We start from the raw sequence: 26,515 nt of genomic DNA on the forward strand, positions 1-26,515 counted from the left end.
GGTGATATGAACGATGTCATTAATTTCGTCCTATCAGTTGTACAAATGTAATTATGAAAGTATTTACCTCAATATGAAAGATAAGATTCACAATAGAATTAACATGAATAGTGAATCACTTAAAATTAGTAAAAATCAATTGGGATGTAAACTGCAATCTCTTGCTGCTAAAGAATGATTAATTAACAGTTATATGTTAAAGCAGCAAAAAGAAGAAAAATACCCAAAATATGTAGAGTCATATTATGACATTAAGAAAACATATGACTCAGTAAATCATGAATGGGTAATAGAAGCACTTAAATATTTTAATGTAGAGGGTGTCATCATAGACATTGGAGAAAGTGTGATGAACAGATGGAAGATATTCATATGATATAAATATAATGAATATCTAGGATGTATTAAATTGATGAATTTTACAAGGTGATTCCTTATCCCCTCTACTCTTCATCATCCAAATGAATATAATTTCTCAAATCATAGAAGAGAAGTTCCCAAAATCAAACCATACATTATATATGGATGATTTGAGAATAATGACACAAAGTAGTGAAGAAATGGGAACAATCCATAATGAAATTAAAGAAATAATAAGTGGAATAGGGATGGAAATGAATGAAAATAAATCAGGAATGGTATTAAAGAACATTAATAAAATACCAGATGGAATGCAAAACATCACATTAATTGAAGGAGAGGAATTGTGTAAATATTTAGGTGTATGGCAGTCCGATGAAATTAATGATACCTTCAATTGTAAAATCATCAAAGAAAAGATGATGAAGAAAATGGAAGAAATAAATACTGATGAAAGTAGTAATAGAAGATATATTACAAGAATTAATACTGAAGTAATACCCATCTTCAGATATTCAGCATCAGTAGTAAATTGGAATGTAACTGACCTAGATAGAATGGATTTGGAGATAAGAAAATATTTAAGAAAGGCAAAATACATTGTTGTAACTCCAAAGACCGTCTATATGTCCCTATAAATGAAATGGGTGAAGTATTAATAAGCCTAAGGGACGAATATGTTATTGAATTAATCAGAACAGTAATGTACTATTGTACAAGAGTGAAATAAGAAATAACATAATAGATAGATGGTATTCCAAGAAATGAATATGGAATAGAATTAAAAAAGCACTAAGTCAAAAAATCCCAGAAACGAAAATAGAAGAAATAATAAATGAAGGGATTGAAAATAAAAAAGAAAAAGAGGTAGTATTAAAAATAAAGAAATTAATGACCAACCAATACATCAAAAAATGGAAATCAAACAATTGGACATTTTAGAAGATGGTTCGAGTCAAAATTTGTAGATAAAACTACTACAATAAATTCATTGAAGTCCATCAATATAAAGAAAAATGCATTTCTTCAATTAACTAAAATGCAAGATGGAGCAATATTTAGTGGGTACAGGAAAGCAAAAATATTAAAAAATGAAAGATTGAAGTACTGCCCACTTTGTAAAGACAAGATAGCCACAGTAGAACACATTCTACTATCTTGTATTGGTCATAAGAAATCACAAATGGAAAAACATGACAATATTGGCATTATCATATGGGAGGGGTTAATAAGAAAATACACATGAAATAAACAATACAAGAAACCCCCATATGAAACAGTGTTCCAATACAATGACATCAATATGATATTGAACAAACAAATAGTGCCAAAAAGTGATGGACTATATCATAAAAGACCATATATATATGTACTAAATAAAAAGAATAAAACTGGTCTAATAATTGATATGACTATTGTGGCAGATCATAATATTAATGGAGGCTATTTGAAGAAAAGAAATATGTATAAAGAATTAAAAAATAGGGTAATGAAAATAGAGAAATTAAAGGATGTCAAAATAATTCCAGTAGTAATTTCAATTAATGGGCTAATAAATGCGGAAAGTATTAAATTAATTAAAGAATTAAAAATCGAAATTGACATCACTAAAGAAATCAAAAACCTTGTAATTAAAAACATGATGGACGTCATGGAACACTGATTCTACCACAACCAAACATATGTAGTGGAACTACAAGACGAAGACTCAGGGACGGGATTAGTCTCCGGTGAGGCAGGAACAATAGACACAAGTTCTATTAATACTTAATTAACTCATTATTATCTATTTTAATTTAAACTTGAAATATTTTTAAGATTATTCTATTTTTATTAAAATTCAAATAAATATTCATTTCATAATTAATCAAGTAATGAATGATAAATGAATTTGATGTATGACTTTACTACCAATCACATCACCTGTTCAATCAATTATTTTTTTTAACTAGAGTTGTTTAAATATTCTATTTTATTGTATTATCACTATTTAATTAATTAAATATCATTTTATTAAATTGTATATACAACTTATTATATTAAATGTTTAAGTTATATGAATACAATTTAGGTGTAAGTGCAAATGATAAAGAAAAGAAAAGTATAACATGATAAAAAGAAGAATAGTTATCAACAAACAAATCATTGTTATAGATTGAATGAATATTTGAGTGTGCCAATAGAACAATTTTTGTTGTTTGTTTGTGTTTATTGTTCAATAACATTTCTTCTTCATAATCTGACTCTTTTCATGAATTTGTTAGTCGAAGTCATTATAACAAATTATTTTTGAATAACTTTTTATTGTATTTAAAAATAAAAACAAAAATTATTTTTTCACAAATCTAATAAAATATTTTTGTTTTATTCATATGAAATGAAAAAGGTTTTATTTCTCATAAGTGTTCTGTAATCCTTATGATTTTTGGCTCTGGTTTTGGCTGTGGTTAAAGTTGGTTATTACCACTTTCACAAGAATTAATTTTGATGTTTCTCTTTAATTTTTGTGGTATCTTTTATAAAGACTAATGTTATTCAATATGAATTACATTTTTTTAAAATAAAGAAAAGAATGAAATTCAAATGGTATTCACTCTCCTTGTTTATATGAAATAACTTAAATAATACCAATTTGTTACTAATTACTCACTTTAATTTAGATGATTGTAATATGTAGATATAGTGCACTTTCAATTCTCAGAACTATAAATGTAATGACATTTGAGACAAAACAATAGGGACAAAATGAGAGAAATAGACGATTAATTCATTTCTTGAAAAGAAGAAAATGGAATTCGAATGCTCAATCATTTAAAACTAGAGAAGATTTATGAAATTGGTTTGAGATAAAAGAAAAGAAAAGAAAAAAAAAACAAGAACAGAAAATAAATTTTAGAATGAAATATATGAAAATAAAATTTCATAACAACAGAAAGAAAGAACTTAGAAATATTAATTCATATGGTTTTTTCAATTTTATGGTATCGATTTATTCTTTTAATTATGTATATTAATATTGTAAATGGTATAAACAATTTATTATATACAAATAAATTAAATAATAAAAAGATTGAATGTCATATTGGATGTTCTTCAACTTGTATAAGTAATTATACATGTTCATCATGTGGAATAGGTTATGATCAAGATTATTCTTGTAATCATTGTCAATTAATTAATACATATAAACCATTTAGTTTAAATAATCCTTTATATGTTATGCAACATAACATTTGTACTAATATATCTCATTATATAATAAAATCAACATGGTTACCTGATAATAGAAAATATATTCATATTAATGAACCAATAGAATTAATATTTAATTCAGAAACATATTATGATTATGGACCATGTATTACTAGAAAAGAAAAACAAAATAGATATAGAATTGGACATTGGCTTGAATTAAATCTTTTAGAATTTTCTGATTCAATTAATTATATGCAAGTTCAATTAAAATATAAAACAAACAAACAAGGTAAAAGAGTTAATATTTATTATGATATTTCAGATAGTGAACCAACTACAAATAATCCATATTGTTATGCACGTGGATTTCTTATTTCAACTAATGAAAGTACTTCACTTCAAGTTCCAATTCATTTTAATCGTATAGATTCTTCTAAAAGTAATAAATATTTTATTTATATTTATGAAGAAGAATATTCAGAATTAACAATTGAAGTATTAATTACAGAACAAATTGGTAAAATAGGTAATCCATTTTTTACAATTGATCAAAAAATGGCAGATGAAATGATTACTACAGGTCAAAGTAAAACAATTATTTTTCCTATGTCATCTGAAGGAAGACAAGCTTATCCAGCATGTTTACCAGGAACTATTATGAGAGTAATTAGATTTTCTATTTGGTATCAAGGAGATTTTTCAATAGTTATTAGTACAAAACAAGAAAATAGAATAAGATATATGCAAGAATTTAAAAAAACATTAAATGGAACAAATGAATGTATTCAATTTTGGAATGGTCAAAGTCATGGAATATTATATGAATCTGGAACAAATGATGGAATATTAGTAAGAATAAATGGAAATAAAATAAATAATGAAGAAAGATTATTTAGTTTTATTTCTAATGAACAAGAATTAGATATTTCAGCAACATTTACTGCTATTTGTCCAAATAATTGTAATGAAAAATTTGGATATGGAAAATGTTCTACAATTGATATGAAATGTAAGTGTAATGATAAATATGGAGGTGATGATTGTCATTTCCTTTGTTATTATAATGGAAAATTTACTAATAGTTCAGGAGAAGGACAATGTTATTATGGAGAACCTGGATGTAATTCATATTGTCAATGTAAATTAGGATATACTTTAAATGGACATTATTGTGTTAGTGATAATTGTAAAAATAATAATAAAAATGATATAAATATTGAATGTATTCAAGGAGATGAAGGATGTAGAATTGATTGTTTATGTGAAAATTCATCATTTAAATTCTCACCAATTCTTAAAAAATGTATTCCATTACTTTGTGGAAATAATAAAATTGATGATATTTATTTAAATGGAATTCTTTTAAGAAAAGAAGAATGTGATGGTGGAATTAATTGTGATGAAACTTGTCATTGTCTTCCTGGTTATATTCAAGATAAATTAAATCCATTACGTTGTATTGAAGATTCTAATTCAATTTCAATGATTATTGGAATAACAATTAGTTCAATTATTATTTTTATAATATTATTATGTTGTAGTGGAATTCTTCTTTATTTTTTACTTAGAACAACTAAATTTGATATTAATATTTATTTACAACAACAACCAAATTATTATTTATATTTATGTGGTTCAAAGAAAAAACCACCAACAATAGAAAATAAATATATTATTGAACCATTATCTTTAGATTTTGGTAATGAAAATACATTAACTGCTGTATTAGATACTAGATTTGAAAAAATTGATATTAGAAATAAAAGTGGAAATAAACATATGATGATTATTTTTCATACACCAAATAATCCTAAATTTGTATTTCATTTTGAACCTCAAGTATTATTACTTCGTCCAAGAGGATTTAAAACAATAACATGTTTTATGACTTTATTTTGTACAACTAAAATCAAAGATATGAAAATTCCTTATTCTATTTGGTTTAGTAAATCAAAATCAACATTACAAGAAATAGCTGAAGTATTAAAAAATAAAACATTTGAATATTGGGATGAAATTTGTCAATTTAAAATGAATAAATTAATTAAAAATGTTATTTTACATTATCATTATTTTATTACTATTCAAACTGAAGCTGCTGGTTCTACTCATATTGATATGGATGAATTAAATATAAGAGAAAATCCTATTGCTGAAGGTGCTATGGGAAGAGTATTTATTGGTGAATACAGAAGTGTTCCAGTTGCAGTAAAACAATTTAGATGGGAAAATTTAACAGAAGAAGAAACTAATGATTTAAAACATGAAGTAATAGCAGAATGTGAAATGATGAGTAAATTAAGAAATCCTTTTATTGCAAATTATATGGGATCAGTTACTTATATTCCTCAAATTTCAATGGTTATTCAATTCTTTGTTTTAGGTTCATTAGGTGAATATATAAGAAAATCAAGTAAAGATTTTCTTATACTTCCATATAATTTAAAATTAAGAATGTTATATGATACTGCTAGAGGAATGAGTTTTCTTCATGAAAATAATATTCTTCATTTAGACCTTAAACCAGACAATCTATTAGTTAATTCTTTATTTGCTGATTCTGCTTGTTGTGTAAAAATTACTGATTTTGGTACTTCAAGATTTACCAAGAAAAATAATACAAACTCTGATGATAAAGGGCTTGGTACTCCAATTTATCTTGCTCCAGAAGCTTATAGAGATGAATATACTCCAGCAGGTGATGTGTATTCATTTGCTATTACTTCTTGGGAAATTTTTTATCAAGATGAACCTTATAAAGAATTTAAATCATTATTTGAAATTAAACAATATGTTGAAGAAGGTAAAAGACTTAGAATAGATGAAACAATGCCCTTATTATTAAAAATAATGATTGAATCTTGTTGGAAACAAAATCCACAAGATAGAATTACTTTTGATGAGATTTGTCGCTCTTTAGTAAAGATTATTGATGACGCTCCAAATCATTTGAATTTAGATAGTGCTGTTGATGATGAAAAAATTAAAGACTTTGTAACATCAAGACAAACAAGAGTTCAAAATATGTTAGATGAATATTAATCATTTAAAAGTTAAAACAAAACTTTTCTTTTTTTTGTATTAATTCCATTTTTCCTTTAACTTTTTTTTTTCTTTTAAACTTTTTTATTTGTTATAACTTATCAAAAGACATTAAAGAGATGTCATAAACAATAATGAATTATTTTGAATAATGGACTTGTTTTTGTGACTTAGAAGAACATAATTTAGATCTTCCTCCAGATGTAGAACAGAATTTAAATGGGAAATTAGAAACAGATTGGTATGGTCCCAAATCATCATTTAATACACTTCCCCAATAATCTTGGAATGTTTTTACTTGGTCACCAACAAAATATTCGATTGGTGGAAGATGCATTCTTATTACTGCAAGTAATGTTCTCCAATCATATCTGAAAGAGATTGAATTACTATTTCTTTGAGTTTTTAGATAATCATAGGCAGTATCAACATCATTCCTAAGTGTTTTCCAGTCGACATTATTAAATGGATAAGTTGATTGAATAGTGCTAATGAAATACTCAACATCTTCTTTACTCAAATTGTAATCATATACTTCTTTATTTGGAACTGAATCAACTGCCTTACAAACTATTCTAATATCAGTAGTATGTCCACCATATCCATCTAATTTACAATCAGTACATGGGTCCATATCAGCATTACATCCATTTAACATTTGGATTAGTTGAGTATCAAAAACACCTCTATTGTATGTGTACATAGCAGTAGCAAATTCAAGAGAATCTCGTTGTTCTCGTTTAGTTCGTTTGGACAATGCATCTCTTAGTCCAACCTTTTTCATGTTCATTATTAAATTATGCCTGAAATGGAAGTCTAAAGAAGTTAACACAAATGCCCTTCCATAATTTAATGTGAAATAGTCATGATATGCTCTAAATCCTGAATATGTTAAAACTTCACTGTCAAACATATATTTAATCTTTCTTTCAGATTTTGGTGTAGTTGACTCACCAATCCAGAATCTATTTGGTAATATTGCAACATCAGTTGACATTCCTCCTGTTTCAACTTGGAATGGTCCATCTAAATTTCCATCACGACAAAGTCCTCTTTGTGATGATGAATAACAATCATAATGTTCATTTTCATTAGCAACAATAAAATAACTTCCATCATCAGTTGCTTGATATCTTGCAAAACTAAATGATTCTTTTGCACCAAGTCCAATAAGCATTCCTGGATTTAATCCATAGGCATCCATGGCATATCCTAAAAACATTCCATAATATTTGTCTGGTAATCGGATTGCTACTCCTGGTGTATATGAAATTGTTACTGATTGAGTTGGTCTTCCAATCCATATTTGTGTTGGATTATTATCATATTTTGATGGTGGGTGAAGACCACAATCATAGTCTGATGTTGCTGGTTGATATAATGCTTCATTATTATAATTTTTATTTGAAACAACTTCTTTGATTTGTTCTTTCCATTTATTTTTGTCAAATTTTAGTACTAATGGAAGATGAGTATTTGGTGCCATAGAATATACTCCGTTTTCAACATCTGGCCAATTAGGATTATAGTCATCATCCCCAGAATTGTTGGATGATTCAGATGGTTGTTGACTAGATGATTCAGATGGTTCAGGAGTAGTTGAACTTGAACTTACTGGATTATACGAACTAGAACTTACGGGAGTAGAAGAGGAATCAGGTGGTAGTGAGATTGAAGAAGAATCTTCTGAAGGATTAATTGTTGAACTTTCTGATGGTTCTTCTGGTGTTGTATTACTGAAATATTTTCCTGGTTTTCCATCACAATCTAGTGTACCTTCTTGAAATGGCCACATACATGGGTTGTAAATTGTTTTACCACATTTACATTCTAAACCATTAGGACAAGTTGCTTGCTTAAATTGGGATTGTCCATAACACCAATAATATGTTGTTGAATCAACACAATAAAATCCATTTTCAAGACCATCACAATTGGTTCGTTGACTAAATGTAATATTTAAACCATAACTTAAAGTTATGAATAAAGTAACTGTTATAACAGCTAAATTCATCTATTTTTTTCATTTCTGAAATTGTGATTAAATGTTTTTTGATTTCATCTCGTTAAAGAAGATGAACAAATCAATAATAAAGCTTTTCATTTTGGAGAAATACAGTTCTTAAAAAAACAAGAAAAATGAAAAACAACTGAAAATAAGAGAGAATGAGCGAAGAAACTAACAGGACAGCAGAGACTGAACAAGTCTTAGAAACTAGAAGTTTAGATGAAATAACACCAATTGAAAAGAAACCACGTCAACCAAAAAAAATAAAAGAGGAGAAACCAAAAAAAGTCCTAGTTAAACAACATAAAAAAACAAAGAAAGAACGTGAAGAAGAGAAGAAACCCATTCTTCCAAAATACCTTATTAAGAAGATAGAACGACAAGAAGAAATTAAGAAAGAACGAGCTGAAAGAGAAGAAACTAAAAAGAAAGAGAAACGAGAAAAACAAGAAAAGAAAGAACAAGAAGAACGTTTAGAGAAATTAAAGAAGAAAGAAGCTAAAAAAGAAAAAGCAAAACAATATAAAAAACAAGAAAAGAAACAACAAAAAGAGAAAAAAGAACAAAAAGAAAATAAACTAGAAAGAAAAAATTTAATATTTTAAGTAAATTAAAAAAGAACAAAATTGATTGGCATTGAATTAATAAAACAACCCTTGTTATAATTTTTAATTATAAGTTTTAATAAAAGTTAATAAAAAAAAGAATTCAAAAGAAATGAGCAAAGTCACTGAACAACAAACCATTATTAATAAAGCAATTGATTTGATTGAAAAACAAATTAAAGGATGGAGTGTATTATGTCAAATGATTAATGAAGGAATACAGAGATTTAATGATAGTAATGAAATTATTGAAAAAGAAGAACAAATTATTGGATTACATGAATTAAGTGAACGTCTTGAAGAAATGTATCATTCTATGGAAACAACTAATAATAATACAAAGAATCGAATTCTTAAATTACCAATTGGAAATGATTCATCAGTATATCAACATTATTATCATCAATGTGAAATGATTGAACAAATAGTAAAATGGTATTGTATTGAATGGATAATTAGAGATAATTTAATACAACAATTAAACCATTCAATTTCTAAAATACAAATACAAGAATTACATGATAAATGGAAAAATTATAATCATAATAATGAAAGTTTGTATTTATTGATTTAATTGATTAAAAAAAAAATAGAAAATAATTTATAATAGTTCAAACTATGATTGATACTTTAAAGACATGTAGAAGTTTTAGTGGAATAGTGAATAAAAATTTAAGATAATTGAATTGTTTTTTTTTTAAAGAATAAAAGATAAAGAAAAATACACAATTAATATACTAATTTATAATAATAAAAATGATTGAATTTCTGGGATAGGAGTAATATCAAAATGAATTATTTTAAGAGAGATTATTTGATGAATTAGTCTTGCAACTTCAATGATTTTAATCATATTTAATTTATTATCGAAGAATAAAGTAATACTTGATTGAATTTTCATTTCATGTTTCCAAATTTCAATAACAGGAATTTTTAAAGAAAGATGAGGAAGTTCATTAAATATTCTTTTATATTCATAATAGTTATTATCATAATTAAATAATGAACTTAATTTATCATAAAGTTTTTTATATTTTTTATCTAATTTAGCTAATTTAGGATATTCATTAAATTTATTTCTTAATTCTCTAATAAATGTAAATAAAAAATTGAATTCATTTTGAATAAGTAATTCTTCAAGTAATTTTAAAATATATTTAATTTCTTTTTTTTTAGTAATTAACTTCATAAGTTTTTTAGTAATTCTTTTAACAAGATGAATCCATTCATTAATATTTTCATTTTCTTCAAATTTAATAATATTATTAACATTAATATTTTCTGTCATTCTCCAATCAAATAAAATAAGTTGTTTTGCTAATATTTTTGGAGGTAATTTTTGATAATTATTAATATCAAGAAGTGTTATATCAAATAATTTTTTCTTTGATTTTGTTTTAGGATTATTTCCTGTTATAATAAATCCTTTTGATAATACTAATTCATCTTTTGTTTGAAATTGAATTGAATTTTGTTTTGTGAGTTGAATTTTTATTTGATTAATAAATGATAATGAATATATTTCATCATTAAAACATTCAAATAATTTTTTTTCTTTTATATCAAGATCAATAATATTAATAATTGTACTAACTATTTGTTCAATTACTGTTTGAAGTAAATTAACTTTTTCTTCCATTAAATGATGAAAATGAATAAGATCTTTAAGTCTTTTATGTTGTTTAATAATTAAATCAATAAATTCTTTTTTTGTTAAGAATAATGGAAATGAATAAATAAATGAATCAACATATATTTTTCCTTTTGGTTGATCAAAAACTATTTCAATAAATTTTTCTTTAGTTATTTCTTCAATTTCTCCATTTTCATTATATAATGGATCACCATTTGGATTAAATACTATTTCTAATTGATTTAATACATTTTTAATAAATAATTCACAATATGGTAATAATAAATGTTTATGATTAAAACACATTTCCATTAAAATTCCAACTCCATTCTTTTTTTGTGAAACAATAAAACATAATTTTTTGAATATTTCTCTAATATTTTGATCAAATCCCCAAACTACCATTCTAAAATCATTATAATTACATTTAGATTCATCTTGAATTAAACAAAAATCATTTTCAAAGAAAAATTTACTAATTTCTTCAATTTTATATTCTTGTTTAATCATATCTAAAATAATTTCTACTATTAAATTTTTATCTCCAAATACATTTCTATTACTCTTTCTATTTTTTCTTTTAATATCATCAGCACTTTTAATTCCTTTAATTTTCTCTTTAGAAAATATAGGACTAATAGAATTTATTTTTTTAATATTAATTCTTTTCTCTCCATCTAAATCTTCACTAAACCTTCTTAATTTCTTTTTACATTGATCTTTTTCATTTATTGTTCGAGTTGTAATTTTTATATCTGATATTGGACTTTCTGTTCCTCCTGTTGTTTTAGGTGTTGAAATAAATGAATCTGTATTACATATTGAAAGTGTTTTAGGAGATGGTGTTGAACCACTTGATTTTATTAATGAATTATTAGTACTAGATGATATTGAATCAAGAGATAAATCATAAATAGAACATTCATTAATATGACTGAGAAGTGATGAATTTTTTGATGAACCTTTACCCCGGTGTGGAATTTTAAATTCTTGTTGTATAATTGAATTTGAATGATTTATAATACTTTTTTCACTGTCTGGTGTTTTTAAAGGATAAAAATCTGTTCTAGAGGAATCATCAATAACTATATCAAATGACCTTTTTTGTTTTGAAACTATTCTATGAACTGGTTCAATGGAACTTTCATTAACAAATTCAGGTGACCGTTTTAGTTCACTAAATGTTAACATTAGATGAAGATGATGTGAACCAATAATAATTTTCAGATAAGTCTACATAAAAAAAAAATTAGTTTTTATGTCCGAATAAGTAATTTATTTCTAAAATTAAAAAAAAAAAAAACTTTATAGAAAAAGTTTGTTGTTCGACAAAAAAATTGAACCATAACAATATCTTTTATAACTGCATTTTTTTCTTCTTTTTTTTTTTTTTTTTTCGCATCTAATCATCATTTATATAAAAATACTCTATTTCATTATTCATTTTCTTTATATTATTTATAATTGATATCATATTTCTTATTTGAATTTGAATTAATATTCTTTTCTTTATATGTTATTTGGGAAATACTTGATATCTATTACATCAAATTCCATAAATGGATTTCATGAGATATTATTGTAAATTAATATAAAAAAAAAAAGTTTTTTGAAGAGAAAAAAAAAACCCCAGAAATTATAATAAAAAATGAAAATTATATTTTACTTTTCTCTTTCTAAATTAACTTTCATTCTTTTAAATACTCCAACTATAGATTCTTTGATATTAGGAATGTTTGGATACATTTGTAAAAACTTATCTGTGTTTAATTCATTATTTGATCTTCCTGCTTTTAATATTTTAGATTGTTCTTCAAGTGAAAAGTTAACATATGTATATTTTGGATCAATATATTGTTTGTATAAATCAAGAATTTCATTATGTGAAATAGCTCCTGGATTAACAAAGTTTAATAATCCAGTTGTTTGTTTAATAGACATATCAATAGCAGTTGGAAGAAGATCAGTTAAAACACTCATTGAATTGGGAATATTTACAACTTTTGCATAATGAAGAATTTTAGTAATAAAACTACGTGGATTTAAATCATCTGAAATTGGCATTCTTAAACGTAAATTTAATAAGTTAGGATAATTAACTAAGATTTTTTCTACAAGTCCTTTTGTATATGAATAAAAACTACCTTTGAAATTTGGTTCATCTTCTTCAACAAACCCAATTCCTGAATACATTGGATGTTTTTCATCATATTCATAAATACATCCGGTTGCAAAATTAGTTACATGAATATGATGAAGATATGCACAATCAACTAAATTAATTGTACCAAGTACATTAGATCTAATTGTTTCTTGTTTATGGTCTTCACACCAATCAACATTTGGTCTTCCTGTTTTTCCTGCACAATTAATAATTCTATCTGGTTGAAACTTTTCAATTTCTTTCAAAACTCTTTCTCTTTCTTCAAGTCGAGCTTCACCTACAAATACTTCATGTCCATCTTTCTTTAACATATTAATAATGATACCTCCAATCCATCCTTTACCTCCATAAACAAGAAATTTCATTGTATGATTAATCAGTTTTTGGATATTTGTTTAAATATGATTTTTTCTATTTTTCTTTCGTTTTTGTTTTATCATTTATTACTATTTTACAATGACTTTCTAATCTCTTTTTCATCACTTTCTATATCCTTTCTATTATGAATTTGTTATTGATTTTGTTATTATTTGGTTAAAATGTTAACAAACGATTTTCTTAAACAATATCAATCAAACAGAAATTATATTCTAGAATAATGAAGTCTTAACTAATTTTATACTCAAAAATAAATAGTTTCACTCATATTGACTAATATTGAACACACACATTAATCAATAATCAATATAAATGAATTAGTTTAATGATATTATTTAAATTAAAGGTATTGTTGGATAAATTAGTGTTCATTTATAATTTTTTTTATCAGTATTGATATTAAAGAATAAAGAATAAATCATATATTAATAAAATCATTGAATATTTTTGATTAGTACTATTTTTAAATAACAATGAATTCCTTTTGTTATCTAATGTCATACCTCTTAAATATATTATGTTATTAAATATGATATGTTAAGAATAACATACTTTCTAAGAGTTAATCAAGATTACCACTGAATTATTTTAATATTATTAATATTATGATCTGTATCATCTATATTCTAAATTAACTATAATAGAATAGAATGAACGTACATTATATATTTTGAATAGAAACTTTCTTATTATGGTTATAGTTGTTAATTCTTCATTCAAATAGTAAGAAAGAATTATTAATAGCTAAAAAGTATTTTAAAACATAATTGTTACATATGATATGTCTTGTTGTTATTTAATTATTTACTAATTTAAGTAATTAAATTCAATTAAAACATGAAAACTAAAAGAATGAATGAAATTACCATATCTTAACATCTTATTCTTTCATTTTAATTAAAAATATTTTTATTTTTATTATTATTCTATTTATAATTAAAAAGTTAATTTAATTATTGTTTGTAACAAACAAAGAAAAAATAAAAAAAAAAGAATAAGAAATAGAATATTTGAATCTAAAATTGATGATTGGAATAAAGTAACATCAGTGTTTGGTCAAAGAATAATAAATAAAGAAGATACAATAATTATTATTGATTATTCACATGAATTATTTTTCGAGAATGTATTAATTCTAGAATTTATAAACCTTCAGTTTTATAAATGATCCATGCCCATTTTTATTTTCAAAAGAGCCAAAAAGAAGATTAAAAGAAATGATGAAAAATATTAAAGAGCCACAGTATGGATTTTTGGTTGATGGCTCATATTAGTGGATTATTTGAAATTGGTTTTGGAAAGAGGTCTTTGTGTTTTAAGCAAAATTATAATACAAGATCATTTTGTATACAACATTCATTTGAATACAAGGAATATCAAAATACCCTTTGTGGAAAACGAACATCTAAAACAAATAATTGTAGTTGGAGTGAAATAAATAATATTTATTTTCAAATATAATAAACAAAAGTATTTTCTATTCTTAAAGTAGTTTTTTCTGTAAAATAAGAAATTGGTAGTGTTCTTAATTATAACGTTATGTAAAAATATATTTTCACAAAACAGATTGTATTATTAACAAGAAATAATCTTAACCATTATTAAAAATAAAATCTTGAGTATATAGTGAATTATTATTGAAAATCTTCATCATGAATGAAATTTTTTGGATCAAAATCTTCACCTAAATAGTCATCATCATAATAATTTTCATAGTCATTAACATCTAAACCTCTTCTAACTCTGTAACTAAATTGTTGATAAGATATGATAAAGTAATATGCAATAATAAGACAAATTAGTATGAAAACAACAATGACAATGGTATCACAAATGATTTTATTGGTTTTGGTTTTCATCCAGAATGGTGGGTTCTTTTCTCTTCGTTTTACATACTTTTCATGTCTTTTCTGTGCAATTCTATCTTCTTCTTCTTTCATTTTTTGTTCGTGTTCGAGTACTTTATAATAATCTGTTGTATCAATTAAATAAAATGCAATTGTTGGAATCATACATACAGCTAACCACATGTAGAATCCTAATTGTTTAATACCATTAGGAAAATGTTTTTCAAAACGAAGGAATTTGTATATTCCCATTCCAATAATAGCTGCAATACATAGAATTGATAAAAAACTATCCCAGTTATGATTTTTTAATACAAAAAACTTAAGATAGAGTAATATGATACCATAAACAATCCACAACCCATAAAACACAGGCATGTGCTGTTGAACCCAATCACCTATCATGGCTAATAGAGAAGGTACAATGAATAAAAGTGGAATTATTCCAATGGCAAAGATAAACCATGCAACTTTCCTTCCAGTAGACATAGGAACAACTTCTTTCTTTTCTTTAATGTAGTCTTCATCCTTTGGAATATTACCTCTTCTTCTCACCATAAAACTAATATATTATAGTTTTTTAAAGTTATTTTTAAAATCTTTTTTTATTATTAGAAAATAATAAAAAAAAATCATAATTGTTTATCAGTTAAAGACAATCCCCATTATTGAACCAAATGAAAAGAACAACTCAAAATTCTAATGAATGTCAAAGTAAAAGGGCATACTGTCCATATGTAGAAACTGTTGACAGAAACCTTATTGATTTTGACAAAGAAAAGGTATGTTGTAAAACCTTAAAGACAAATCAAATATACTGTTGCATGATTTGTGGAAAGTATTACCAAGGAAGAGATGTTGGGTCTCCTGCTTATGTCCATAGTTTAGAAGAAAATCATCATATCTTTCTTTCTTTAAATACAAAACAGTTTTTTAATTTACCACATGGAAATGAAGTAATTGAACCATCATTTAAAGATATCATTAATGCATTAGATCCTGTATATACTTCAAATGATATATCTCATCTTGATGATGAAAACAAAGTAATTCAATTAAAAGATCATTTTAATAAGAAGTATATTATTGGATTTATTGGATTTAATAACTTAGGAAGAACTGATTCTATCAATTGTTTAGTTCAAAGTATTGGACATTGTAAAGAAATAAGAAATTTATTACTTAGTTATGAAGAAATAGAAAAAATATCATCCAAAGCAAGATGTGGAGAGTTAATTAAACGAGTTAGTATGTTAATAAGAAAACAATGGAATCCAACATTAATTAAATCAGTAATTTCACCATATGAATTAATGAGTGAACTTAATCGATTAAAGAAAAGTTTTAGTATAGAAAAACAAGAAGATTTAATAGAGTTTTATATGTTTTTCATCAATGCATTACTTCCTCTAACTCAATCTTTTCAAGGACAAATACAAATAGAAGAAGGTAAAAAGAAATATATCAAACATTGTATTTGCATTCCATTAGACCTTCCTCCAATGCCCTTATACCCAGATCAAATGAAAGAAAAGATAATTCCTCAATTGTTACTTAAAGATATACTTAAAAAGTATGACGGTAAAACAGAGACACTTATTGGTAAACGTAGTGTAAAATATTTAATAAAAAAATTACCAAAGTATTTAACATTTGTTATTAAACGGTTTGAGAGAAACACTTTTCAAGGAGATAAAAATATTACTGTCGTTGAATTTGAAGACACTTTAGATATGTCCGATTATGTAGTTAATGATTCAATAAAACAACAGACTAAGTTTGTTTTTTTATTATTTTTATTAAAGGGATTTACTCATTAATTAGTTATCATTTAGTGTCAGCAATAAAACATGATGGAGGTATTGAAGATGGAACATACTCTTCCTTTTTGTATCATCAGTCTTTAAAAAAGTGGTTTGAAATTAATAACGAAGAGGTTAAAGAAGCATTTTTCCCATTAATTAAAGTATCAGCAATATGTCTGTTAATATATGAACAAGACGAATAAATCAATTTAATAAATTTCAGCTAAAATTTAAGAATAAAGATATGTTTCAATTAGTACATATAATTAATATCAATCAATAAGTTTAAGAGTAATTTTGGTTAAACAATGATTTATAATTAATAAGGAATTTATTATTTTTTGCTTTTAAATATTATAATCTACTAACTATTATCAATATTGTATATAAAAAAACCAACACAATTAGTTACACTTATCCAATTATTAATATATTAATGAGAATAATGTCATATTGAAATTAATGAAATTGATTATTATACTAATAAATATCATAGTATAAAAATAGTACAACTAAGAAAAAAACGTTTATTATAATTTAATTTAATAGTTGTTGATAACTTCGACATGTATCAACTTAAGAAATATTTCAATATTTAGTGAGATATTTGACATAAAAGAAGTAAGTTAAAGAAAGTATTCAATCAACAACCATTCTTACTTACTACTCATAGTATCTATTGTTCAAGAACTGTAACTATGATTTTTCATTCAATTAGTTGAGTTCAAAGATTATACATAAGAATATTTGTGTCTTAATTTAAATCTAAAAAAAATTGTTACAGATTTAGTGTTTTGATTTAATCAATGTTAGTAACTTAAACCCAAACAGTTATAATCTAATAAGTATATTTTGTATTAACAAAAGATTAATATATTCAAAGACAAAAAAAAATTATCTTGTTATTAACACCAACAATTTTTCATAATATTATTACCTCTTTCTTAGTGTAAACTTTTACTAATAGTTAATTCTTAAATTCATATTCTTGTAAAGAATGGAAATGTTCATTTTCTATAATACCAACTATTTTTTTATTAGATAAATGGAAGTAATAATGAAAATTAACAAACATTGTAATTTACGTTATAATTTACAAAATATATTATCCAAAACAATCAAAACCATGTGTTCTATCTTTGAAGTTTGCTATTTCTTATTAAAGAAAATAAAATAAAAGAGGCTCATGTTTATTTTAATCATTTTTTAATAACCAATTCAATTTGGATAACTCTTACCATTTCCTATGAATATATAAATATATTTCTCATTTTTCAGTAATACATTTAACTCACTACTATCAATTTACTAATAGATTTTCAATAAATCAAAAAAGCTAAACGATATGAACATTAGTTGTTTAGCAAATAACCAAAAAAGTCAACGCCTTGTAGTAGAAGTTATAAAAACATCTTGTCAAGTTCATTTGCCATTCTTATTTACTATCATAGAATATGAAATTTATGATTACTTCTGATGTACTAAAATGTTAATTTCATAACATAAAGGCCTTTTCTCTTTTTATAATCTTTATGAGACCTCTATTTCCTTACATTCTATTTAGTTAATACCTTCTTCTACTAACACTTTTCTATTATTTTTTGTGCTTTGCTGGCTTAATAATAATAAAACAATATTTAATATCATTTTCACCATAACCGTATTTTAATCACTTGAATGAACTAGTCCTATCATCAATAACGTTTTCTTTTGTACCTTCTCATCACATCGTTCTGTTATTTTTTTCTTCAACAACACCCAACAATTAACAAATTCCAAGTTTGGTAAATATGGCTGTTTCAGTAATAAGTTGATAAATGGTTATGTATGCCAATTTATAAGACATTCATCAAAACACAAAAACTGTGGATGTTTATGGACTAAATTTAATACACATAAAAACACTTGTTTATGATATCCAAATTATTTTTTCTCATTTAATAAGATTGTTATGATGTTTTATTATTTGGAAAAGTATAAAATCAAATCAATATTACAATAAAGGACAACATAATTCAATTCTTGTTTTTAATTGGTAGATGATTATTAATTAGTGAGTTACATAAATATTTATGAAGTTAATAACGTCTTATTGTAAAAAATATCTTACTGTATATTCCTGACAAATCAACATATTGTTAAGTTAAAAAACCATCTAAAGTATCTTCATTCCTCATCGGTTCTGTCCTTGACCTAACCAGATTCTATATAACCTATGTACAATGATACTTTATTCCTCTTCTTGAGATATCTCCACCTACTCTTTTTTTCTTTTGAGTTAAATCAAATTGCCAATCAATAATCATTTCATATTTCATCAGTTATGTTAAAGTCATCTCAAAACTCATTTCAAGATGGTCGAAGAGTGTTGGAATAAAATCACTACAACAGCTGAAATATTTCAAGAATATTGCTCAGAGATTGGGGTTGATGGAATTCACTTTGAAGATGTCTATTCTTTAGAAGAACAACTAGACAAAGGAACTAAAGGGTTTATAGTTAGTCTTCCCTATCCAATTCAAAACACAGATTTTTATGAAAATAATTACCAAACAGAACATCACCCATTTTTTATTCACCAAACTATTGGCAATATTTGTCCATTAATGGCAATTATTCATATTTTGATTAATTCACCTTCTGTCCAATACCAAAGTGATGGTACGTATGGTCGTTTTATTCGTTCATTACAACAGACACAAACGAAGGAAGAAATAACACAATGTTTCCAAATATTTAAACAAATTCATTTTCAAATATCAAAAAGATGTTGTACAAAAGAAGATGAAGAACGAGAAAACATACAAGAAGTGTACCACTGTATTGCCATTATTCCATTTGGTTCACACATTTTTGTTTTAGATGGGCGAAAGGGAAGTTATTGCGTTCTTTCATTAACTTCAAGATCTTCATTTGTATCACAAGCACTGTCATTTATTTGTAACAATGCACCATCAAATGGACTATTTTCAGTAGTGAGTTTATGTTAAATGGTCTTTAATTCACTTAGTTTATTTTATGATTTATAAGAAGTTGGTTATTTAATGATTAAGACAAACACACTTGTTACTAACCAAAAATGAAAATTTGAAACAAAAAACTACAAAAATATCTTCAGGTTTGGATGGCAGAAGTGCCTTCTACATTCAAAAGATCACCTTCAATTCTTAATACCTCTCAACAAGTTTCTACACTTCAAAACGAAGGGTCTAGTAATAATGCCCTTGAGCAATATACTCAAGCAAAATTATTTAGAAATAGTCTTAAAAATTTAAAAAAGGCTTTAGATAAAGAAGTCGGAATTATTAGAAGCATGAATTTAAATGAATGTGCAAAAGCTGTTGCCGAATTAAAAGATACAACAGAAGAACATTCATATGTTAGAGCAGTGTTATGTGAGTTTGAAGCATCAATGAGATTATTAAATGAAAAATTACAAAATGCAGTAAGCCTTATGGAGAAACAATGTTTAGAACCAATGAAAAATTTTATTGATTATGATTTTAAAGATATTCATTCATTAAAACGACAATATGATGAATATACTACATCACGTTCATCAAAAACAACTCAACACAAAGAAAAAGGAAAAAAAATTGAGGAGATTATACAATTATTAAATGATAAAATTGAAGAATTCTCATTAAAACAAGAAACAAAATTACTTGAATATCTTAGCCAATTCTGGATTGCTATGCAAGGATTAGGTAATTGTAAATTATCTCATATGGATGAACTGGCTAAAGAAATTTCTACTAAAAATCGAACAACAAAAAAATTAGTTAATGCAACTAAAGAAGGTCATTTGTTCATTAAAAAAAAATTTGGATGGGTTTCAAATTATTTTATTTTAAAAGATGGTAAATTAATACATTATCGATCAAGTGATAATTTCTTGATTTATGACTTAGTTATCTGTACTGTTCGGTTAGCAAAAAATGGGCATGAAATTTGTGATGATAAAAGTAATAGATTTGAATTAGTTGTTGCTAACCCAAAAAAAATGAAAACTATTTTGTTAAAAGCAAATAGTCCAGAAGAACGTGCTGAATGGATGGAAAAAATTACAAATGAAATTCAAAATGCCCTAAGTCAAAATGATTCTACTTCTAAATCAGGAGGTATTGAAAGAAGGTATAAAATTACTTGTGTAAATTCTACTACAACAGAATTATCTAGAATTACTGGTATTTTATCAAGTATTCCAGGAAATGATCGTTGTTGCGATTGTTTTTCATCAGATCCTGATTGGGCTATTATTAATATGGGAATATTAGTATGTCAAAGGTGTAGTGGAGTACATCGTGGATTAGGTGTTCAAATTTCTAAAGTACGTAGTCTTGTATTAGATGTAAAGATATGGACACCAGAATTAATTCAACTATTTATTAATTTTGGAAATAAACGAGTCAATTCTTTGTTAATGGGAACAGCAACTCAAGAAGACTTTGTTCAATTTAGAACTATTCAATCACAAACTCAAAGAGAAGTATTAATTAAAATGAAATACCTTAATGGTAAATTTGCTGTATTTGATATAAAAAGAAGTGTAGGTAAAATTGAACCAAATGAACAATCATTAAAACCAATAAGAGGTCACACAAAAGCATTTAGTATAACTTCTACTAGTGATTTAATTAGTGAAGATAAAAAAACTTTAAAACAAAAAGAATTACCAAATAATTTGTTATTACTTAAAGAAATTATTGAAAGGAAATTGACATTTGAAAAACTAACTTTAATGGTATATGAAGGAGATATTGCCAACATTCTTCTTGCAATTCTAAATGATTTTGATATAAACGCAAAAGATAAACATGGATGGACTTTATTACATTATGCTGCTTGGTTTAATAAAAGTCATATTTGTTCTATGTTAATGAGATATAATGCAAATGATGAAAGTTCTGATAATAATGGATTAACACCAATAGTTGTAGCTGATTTTAATCATGCAGATGAAGCAGTAGATAGTTTAACTGGAATAGAACCTATTCCATTTTCAATAAATGATGTGAACTCTAAAATTATGGAAGGAAATACTTTTGAAGGATTACAATTTAAAACATATCCTATTGTCCTGTATCCTCAACTCTCTGTTAATGAACAAACAAAACACCGACAATCTAGAAGTAAAGATGGTTATTTTGTTAAACCTCCTCCGAATTTAATAACTTCTTCTCAATTAACACCACTATCCCTTTCAAATAATGAATCACCAAGTTTAATGCCAACACCAACCAAACCAAATAAAATGCCTCTATTTAAAAGAAATCAATCCCCTAAAAAATCAAGTATTCAAGTACATTCACCTTCATATTCTGAAGATAAATTTTTTGAATTAACAAAGTAATTTAATCATTTCTCACTTAAAAATGTTTTATTAAATTGTTGTTATTTAAAAAATTTTATTTTAGGGTTTTCCATTAATTGAATACTTTATTTCTTTTTTTCTTCTCAACATCAATTAAAGGAATGTTATAATAAAACTATTAAAAACTATAAATTTACCCTCGACAAGAACTGGAAAAAAGGAGGAGTAGAACTCGAAGGGCATTTTGAAAGCATGGGACGTTGTTTGAGAAACCACAGTATCACTTACAAAACACCAAAAGTACCATATGAAAGAGAAAGATTTGATGCTGAACTTAAACTTGTTGGTCAATTTGGATTGAAAAATAAAAAGGAAATTCAACGTGTTCACTATATGCTTGGACATATGAGAACTATTGCTAAAGTTATGTTAATGAAAGATGCTAGAGACCCAAAGAGACTTCTTGAAGGTGCAGCTCTTCTCAGAAGACTTCACAACCTTGGTATTCTTCCAAGAGATCAAAACAAGTTGGAATTTGTTCTTGCCCTTAAAGAAGAAAATCTTCTTGAAAGAAGACTTCAAACTCTCGTTTACAGAAAAGGATTTGCTAAATCTATTCACCATGCTAGAGTTCTTATTAGAGGAAAAATGATTAAAGTAGGTAAACAAGTTGTTGATGTTCCATCCTTCCTTGTTAGAGTTGAATCAGAACCACTCATTCAATTAGCTGATAATACACCATTAACCAATCCAGAAATTAATGGAAGAAGAAAGAGAAAGAACAACCATGCTGGTAAAGAAGATAATTAAATTGATACTTTCTTAAAAACAAAACCTTTCATTTATTTGTTTTAACTGATTTTAACTTTTTATTTTCTTTTTATTATTATACTAATATTATTATAATAGTTAATTTTTATTTATTTTTTTTTTTAACAAACATCATTAGTTAATTATTTAATAAACATCAGAACTTATTATTTTCAGTTCATACTTATGACTTCAAGTATTGTTTCTATTAAACTATCTGATTATGCGGCACAGATATATTACTCAGTCGATTCAACTTATAAAAGTTTATTTGAAACATGTTATCTCTATGCTGCTTTTAATAAATTTTGTTATTCTTTTTTTGATAGTGCATTTAAAGCGGTTTGTTAAATTAGTTTAACAATGAACAACAGTAGTAATGATTAAATAGGAAGATAGTCTTAACCTAATGCAACCAGAAAATACTCTTCGAGAGTATTTACAAAAAAAAGACAAAGAAACAAATTATCCACTACCAAAACCTGAAGTTTTGTGGGGTCTTATGATGAGTGAATTAGTTGATATTATTAAAAAAAAAATGTCTGAACTTAAGATCAGCATAGGTGGAATTCTTATTTCTATTCCTGATGGAACAGACTATTCTTTATATTCTCTTATTAAAAAGGCTTGCACTTTTATAAAAAATGAAAAAAAAATAAAGTGTGAATTCACTTATAACTCTATTGTTGCTTCTACTGCTTATTTGAAATGTTTAATAAATGGAATTGGAAATGAGTCAAAAGACATTTTTAGTGTTAAAGCTACTTGTTTCATTGATTTTGGATTCAATTCTACTGAGTGTTATGTTTGTCTTCTAAGTAATTTAAAGTCTATTTGTTTGGCTAAAGGAAGATGTAAAGGTGGATTAAATGATACATACCAAGTAATAAGAAAATTATTAACAGCTGAAAATGAGTTAATTCCATTTGATAAATGGAAGTCAACTGAGAAGGCAGACTATAAATTAATAAAAGAGTCTTTCAGTTGTTATTGTAACACAAAAGTACGTGATGTTCATTTCACTAATTTCAAACAAGATGATATTTTAATTGATAAGAATAATTTAAAAGAGGAACTTGACCCTATCTGTAAAGATATCTGTGATATGGTTAAAAAAACAATAGAAAGAGCAGAAGGCATTAGTAAGATTAAATCAGAAAAGATAAATGTTGGATCTCAGGAATTTACTCTCTCTAATTTAAAAATTGATAATTTTTATATCAACTCTGAAATAAAAAATCAGTTCTTGATTGAGAAATTAGAAGAAGACCAACACTTAACATTTAATGATACTAACTACGGATCAACTCTGTTTGCTATTGGGTGTTCTTTGTCCGCACCTCTTTATCAAAGAAAATTCAATAAAAAAGAGTTTCAAGTAGGTGATGACATTAATGACTTAATCACAATTCAAGAAATAGTTTATCCGTCAAGATTTCTTTTAATAAAGGATACAAACAATCCATATCTTGCATTTCCAAATAATTGTTCTTCAAGTGAAGACATGATTGAAATAGGACAACTTGAACCTGGAGATTATAAATTATTTGATAACGAATTTAAAAAGACTGACTCATTTGATGATCTGAAATTACTTGGAATATTTAATATTCCTAAAGAAGGTTGTTATTATGCTTCGTTAGGTAATTCAATTGGAATTAAACCCCAAGAACTTTTGTATAACATTAACAACGTTAGTGTGATGGAAAAACCTCTTGTTGAAGAAGAAAAGACTAAGCCTGAAGACTATGTATATCTTATACCCAAAACCGAAAACCCCTCTAGTGGTGTTGTTGTGTTTGAGACTTCCGAAAAAATTATTAAACCATGTATTTTTGTTAGTGATAGTCTAGTACAAGATGAAAAAAAGAGATTTGATAGACTTAGACAAGACTCAGATGAGTTTCTGAAAGAAGGGAATAAAATCTTATCAGACGCATTACGTTATTACAAAGATTATGACATAACAAGAGAAGAAATTAGTAGAAGAGTATTTTCATTAAAGAAGTTATCTAATGGAGACACTGTCCAATTCCAGAAGGGATGGGAGGAGTTAAAAGCTAGGCTAGAGAAGAAGAAATAAGAAATAAAAAAACTATTTTTGAAGTTGTTTTTAAGTTTATTTTAATTTTTAATAAAAATCAATTAACTAAGTGTTAATAGAACTTGTGTCTATTGTTCCTGGATCAGCGGAGAATAATCCTGCCCCTGGGTCTTTGTCAAGTAGTTCCCCAGAGTATGTTTGTTGTAGAAGCAATGTTAGATGACATCCGCCATGTTCTTAATTGCAAGGTTTTTGACTTCTTTTGTGATGTTAATTTCGATCTTTAATTATTTAATTAATTTAATATCTTTTTGTATTTATTAGCTCATTTATCGAAATTACGACTGCATTTATTTTGACATCTTTTATTTTCTCTATTTTCATTAGCATATTTTTCGATTACTTATATATATTTCTTTTCTTCCAATATATTCAATTAATATTGTGATATGCAACAATAGTTATATCAAATAATAGATTAGTTTAATTATTTTTATTTAGTACATATATATATATATCTGGTATTTTATTATATTGTCAATAATTTTTTGATATTATTTGATTGTTCAATATCATAATGATGTCATTATCTTGGAACATTGTTCATATATTTATTTCTTATATTGATTATTTCATTTACATTTTCTTTATTATTTAATATGATAATACAAATATTGTCATTTTTCTCAATTTGTGATTTTTTATTACCAATACAAGATAGTAGAATGTGTTCTATTGGTGCAAAATATTTTGAATCAATAAAATAATAGTTTTTATTATTTTGTTCCTACAAAAATAAAAAATAAAAAAATAAAAATTAAATTAAATACTCATTCTATAATCATTTATATTTCTTTATATTTTATATCATTTTATGCTAAATTGTTCTGAATTATAAATGATACAGAAATGATATTTGATTCAATGTAAGTATACATTAATTATTTTATTATTATTTATTTATGTATTTTATTTTTATATATTTATATATTTTATTATATATTTATTTTTATTATTATATTATATATGTCATCATATTATCTGTATATTTTATATTTATCATATTTTATTAGTTTGATATTCTTATTATTTATATTTTCTTTAAATTCATATATTTTTATTTATATATATTTTCTTATATATTAATATATTTCTTTATTTTATTTTCATTTTTATTATATTTTTATATTTTATATCAATTTTCTCTTTATATTATTATTATATTGATTTTATTTATTATTTCTTTTATATATTTTATTTATTATTATATCATTTCTCTTATTATTTCTTTATCATTTATTATTATTTAT

General features: G+C 25.0%; 12 protein-coding genes across 12 annotated transcripts, besides 45 other annotated features; 8 read left to right on the top strand and 4 right to left on the bottom strand.

Annotated features, from left to right (window-relative positions):
* Positions 1-2,137: a repeat region.
* Positions 2,071-2,146: a repeat region.
* A 1-nt stretch (position 2,147) lies between these two features.
* Positions 2,148-2,228: a sequence feature (AT_rich).
* A 94-nt stretch (positions 2,229-2,322) lies between these two features.
* Positions 2,323-2,405: a microsatellite.
* A 227-nt stretch (positions 2,406-2,632) lies between these two features.
* Positions 2,633-2,729: a sequence feature (AT_rich).
* A 479-nt stretch (positions 2,730-3,208) lies between these two features.
* Positions 3,209-3,250: a microsatellite.
* A 71-nt stretch (positions 3,251-3,321) lies between these two features.
* EDI_038360 (serine-threonine protein kinase, putative) lies at positions 3,322-6,597 on the top strand (the record flags this gene model as incomplete). Its single annotated transcript, XM_001738667.1, has 1 exon — positions 3,322-6,597. One exon carries the CDS (start codon positions 3,322-3,324, stop codon positions 6,595-6,597), a length of 3,276 nt encoding a protein of 1,091 aa, XP_001738719.1.
* Positions 3,348-3,428: a sequence feature (AT_rich).
* Positions 3,996-4,020: a sequence feature (AT_rich).
* Positions 4,743-4,773: a sequence feature (AT_rich).
* Positions 5,064-5,089: a sequence feature (AT_rich).
* Positions 5,579-5,635: a sequence feature (AT_rich).
* Positions 6,598-6,620: 23 nt separating the features above from the next.
* Positions 6,621-6,690: a microsatellite.
* Positions 6,691-6,736: 46 nt separating this feature from the next.
* EDI_038370 (chitin binding lectin, putative) lies at positions 6,737-8,611 on the bottom strand (the record flags this gene model as incomplete). Its single annotated transcript, XM_001738668.1, has 1 exon — positions 6,737-8,611. One exon carries the CDS (start codon positions 8,609-8,611, stop codon positions 6,737-6,739), a length of 1,875 nt encoding a protein of 624 aa, XP_001738720.1.
* A 152-nt stretch (positions 8,612-8,763) lies between these two features.
* Positions 8,764-9,210, top strand: EDI_038380 (uncharacterized protein; the record flags this gene model as incomplete). The annotated part of the gene is made up of 1 exon (XM_001738669.1): positions 8,764-9,210. The coding sequence occupies one exon, from the start codon at positions 8,764-8,766 to the stop codon at positions 9,208-9,210; it is 447 nt and encodes a 148-aa protein (XP_001738721.1).
* Positions 8,974-9,126: a microsatellite.
* Positions 9,130-9,197: a microsatellite.
* Positions 9,211-9,264: 54 nt separating the features above from the next.
* Positions 9,265-9,309: a sequence feature (AT_rich).
* A 13-nt stretch (positions 9,310-9,322) lies between these two features.
* On the top strand, positions 9,323-9,891 carry EDI_038390 (uncharacterized protein; the record flags this gene model as incomplete). Its single annotated transcript, XM_001738670.1, has 2 exons — positions 9,323-9,764; positions 9,821-9,891. 2 exons carry the CDS (start codon positions 9,323-9,325, stop codon positions 9,889-9,891), a joined length of 513 nt encoding a protein of 170 aa, XP_001738722.1.
* Positions 9,740-9,819: a sequence feature (AT_rich).
* Positions 9,874-9,968: a sequence feature (AT_rich).
* EDI_038400 (uncharacterized protein) lies at positions 9,953-12,034 on the bottom strand (the record flags this gene model as incomplete). Its single annotated transcript, XM_001738671.1, has 1 exon — positions 9,953-12,034. The coding sequence occupies one exon, from the start codon at positions 12,032-12,034 to the stop codon at positions 9,953-9,955; it is 2,082 nt and encodes a 693-aa protein (XP_001738723.1).
* Positions 10,166-10,393: a sequence feature (AT_rich).
* Positions 10,460-10,491: a sequence feature (AT_rich).
* Positions 10,697-10,796: a sequence feature (AT_rich).
* Positions 11,485-11,507: a sequence feature (AT_rich).
* Positions 12,035-12,114: 80 nt separating the features above from the next.
* Positions 12,115-12,146: a sequence feature (AT_rich).
* A 65-nt stretch (positions 12,147-12,211) lies between these two features.
* Positions 12,212-12,240: a microsatellite.
* A 14-nt stretch (positions 12,241-12,254) lies between these two features.
* Positions 12,255-12,345: a sequence feature (AT_rich).
* Positions 12,346-12,416: 71 nt separating this feature from the next.
* Positions 12,417-12,447: a sequence feature (AT_rich).
* Positions 12,448-12,476: 29 nt separating this feature from the next.
* Positions 12,477-12,508: a sequence feature (AT_rich).
* EDI_038410 (NAD dependent epimerase/dehydratase, putative) lies at positions 12,506-13,372 on the bottom strand (the record flags this gene model as incomplete). Its single annotated transcript, XM_001738672.1, has 1 exon — positions 12,506-13,372. The coding sequence occupies one exon, from the start codon at positions 13,370-13,372 to the stop codon at positions 12,506-12,508; it is 867 nt and encodes a 288-aa protein (XP_001738724.1).
* A 383-nt stretch (positions 13,373-13,755) lies between these two features.
* Positions 13,756-13,856: a sequence feature (AT_rich).
* A 110-nt stretch (positions 13,857-13,966) lies between these two features.
* Positions 13,967-13,992: a sequence feature (AT_rich).
* A 185-nt stretch (positions 13,993-14,177) lies between these two features.
* Positions 14,178-14,221: a sequence feature (AT_rich).
* Positions 14,222-14,275: 54 nt separating this feature from the next.
* Positions 14,276-14,343: a sequence feature (AT_rich).
* A 9-nt stretch (positions 14,344-14,352) lies between these two features.
* Positions 14,353-14,859: a repeat region.
* Positions 14,860-15,019: 160 nt separating this feature from the next.
* EDI_038420 (uncharacterized protein) lies at positions 15,020-15,790 on the bottom strand (the record flags this gene model as incomplete). Its single annotated transcript, XM_001738673.1, has 1 exon — positions 15,020-15,790. One exon carries the CDS (start codon positions 15,788-15,790, stop codon positions 15,020-15,022), a length of 771 nt encoding a protein of 256 aa, XP_001738725.1.
* Positions 15,258-15,333: a microsatellite.
* Positions 15,791-15,795: 5 nt separating the features above from the next.
* Positions 15,796-15,865: a sequence feature (AT_rich).
* Positions 15,866-15,909: 44 nt separating this feature from the next.
* Positions 15,910-17,240, top strand: EDI_038430 (pre-mRNA-splicing factor SAD1, putative; the record flags this gene model as incomplete). The annotated part of the gene is made up of 2 exons (XM_001738674.1): positions 15,910-17,009; positions 17,057-17,240. The coding sequence occupies 2 exons, from the start codon at positions 15,910-15,912 to the stop codon at positions 17,238-17,240; spliced, it is 1,284 nt and encodes a 427-aa protein (XP_001738726.1).
* Positions 16,847-16,869: a sequence feature (AT_rich).
* Positions 17,015-17,036: a sequence feature (AT_rich).
* A 108-nt stretch (positions 17,241-17,348) lies between the features above and the next one.
* Positions 17,349-17,398: a sequence feature (AT_rich).
* Positions 17,399-17,563: 165 nt separating this feature from the next.
* Positions 17,564-17,585: a sequence feature (AT_rich).
* A 1,068-nt stretch (positions 17,586-18,653) lies between these two features.
* Positions 18,654-18,681: a sequence feature (AT_rich).
* A 710-nt stretch (positions 18,682-19,391) lies between these two features.
* Positions 19,392-20,027, top strand: EDI_038440 (ubiquitin carboxyl-terminal hydrolase, putative; the record flags this gene model as incomplete). Its single annotated transcript, XM_001738675.1, has 1 exon — positions 19,392-20,027. One exon carries the CDS (start codon positions 19,392-19,394, stop codon positions 20,025-20,027), a length of 636 nt encoding a protein of 211 aa, XP_001738727.1.
* Positions 20,028-20,161: 134 nt separating this feature from the next.
* EDI_038450 (gcn4-complementing protein, putative) lies at positions 20,162-22,390 on the top strand (the record flags this gene model as incomplete). Its single annotated transcript, XM_001738676.1, has 1 exon — positions 20,162-22,390. One exon carries the CDS (start codon positions 20,162-20,164, stop codon positions 22,388-22,390), a length of 2,229 nt encoding a protein of 742 aa, XP_001738728.1.
* A 16-nt stretch (positions 22,391-22,406) lies between these two features.
* Positions 22,407-22,453: a sequence feature (AT_rich).
* A 150-nt stretch (positions 22,454-22,603) lies between these two features.
* EDI_038460 (40S ribosomal protein S9) lies at positions 22,604-23,161 on the top strand (the record flags this gene model as incomplete). The annotated part of the gene is made up of 1 exon (XM_001738677.1): positions 22,604-23,161. One exon carries the CDS (start codon positions 22,604-22,606, stop codon positions 23,159-23,161), a length of 558 nt encoding a protein of 185 aa, XP_001738729.1.
* Positions 23,162-23,209: 48 nt separating this feature from the next.
* Positions 23,210-23,286: a microsatellite.
* Positions 23,287-23,347: 61 nt separating this feature from the next.
* Positions 23,348-25,244, top strand: EDI_038470 (uncharacterized protein; the record flags this gene model as incomplete). The annotated part of the gene is made up of 2 exons (XM_001738678.1): positions 23,348-23,503; positions 23,553-25,244. The coding sequence occupies 2 exons, from the start codon at positions 23,348-23,350 to the stop codon at positions 25,242-25,244; spliced, it is 1,848 nt and encodes a 615-aa protein (XP_001738730.1).
* Positions 25,245-25,297: 53 nt separating this feature from the next.
* Positions 25,298-25,943: a repeat region.
* A 53-nt stretch (positions 25,944-25,996) lies between these two features.
* Positions 25,997-26,081: a sequence feature (AT_rich).
* A 76-nt stretch (positions 26,082-26,157) lies between these two features.
* Positions 26,158-26,214: a microsatellite.
* A 4-nt stretch (positions 26,215-26,218) lies between these two features.
* Positions 26,219-26,357: a microsatellite.
* A 6-nt stretch (positions 26,358-26,363) lies between these two features.
* Positions 26,364-26,471: a microsatellite.
* Positions 26,472-26,515: the final 44 nt, after the last annotated feature.

Source organism: Entamoeba dispar, genomic scaffold (assembly GCF_000209125.1).
Source record: "Entamoeba dispar SAW760 scf_1105229461623 genomic scaffold, whole genome shotgun sequence".
In the NCBI taxonomy this organism is placed as follows: Eukaryota; Evosea; order Mastigamoebida; family Endamoebidae; genus Entamoeba; species Entamoeba dispar.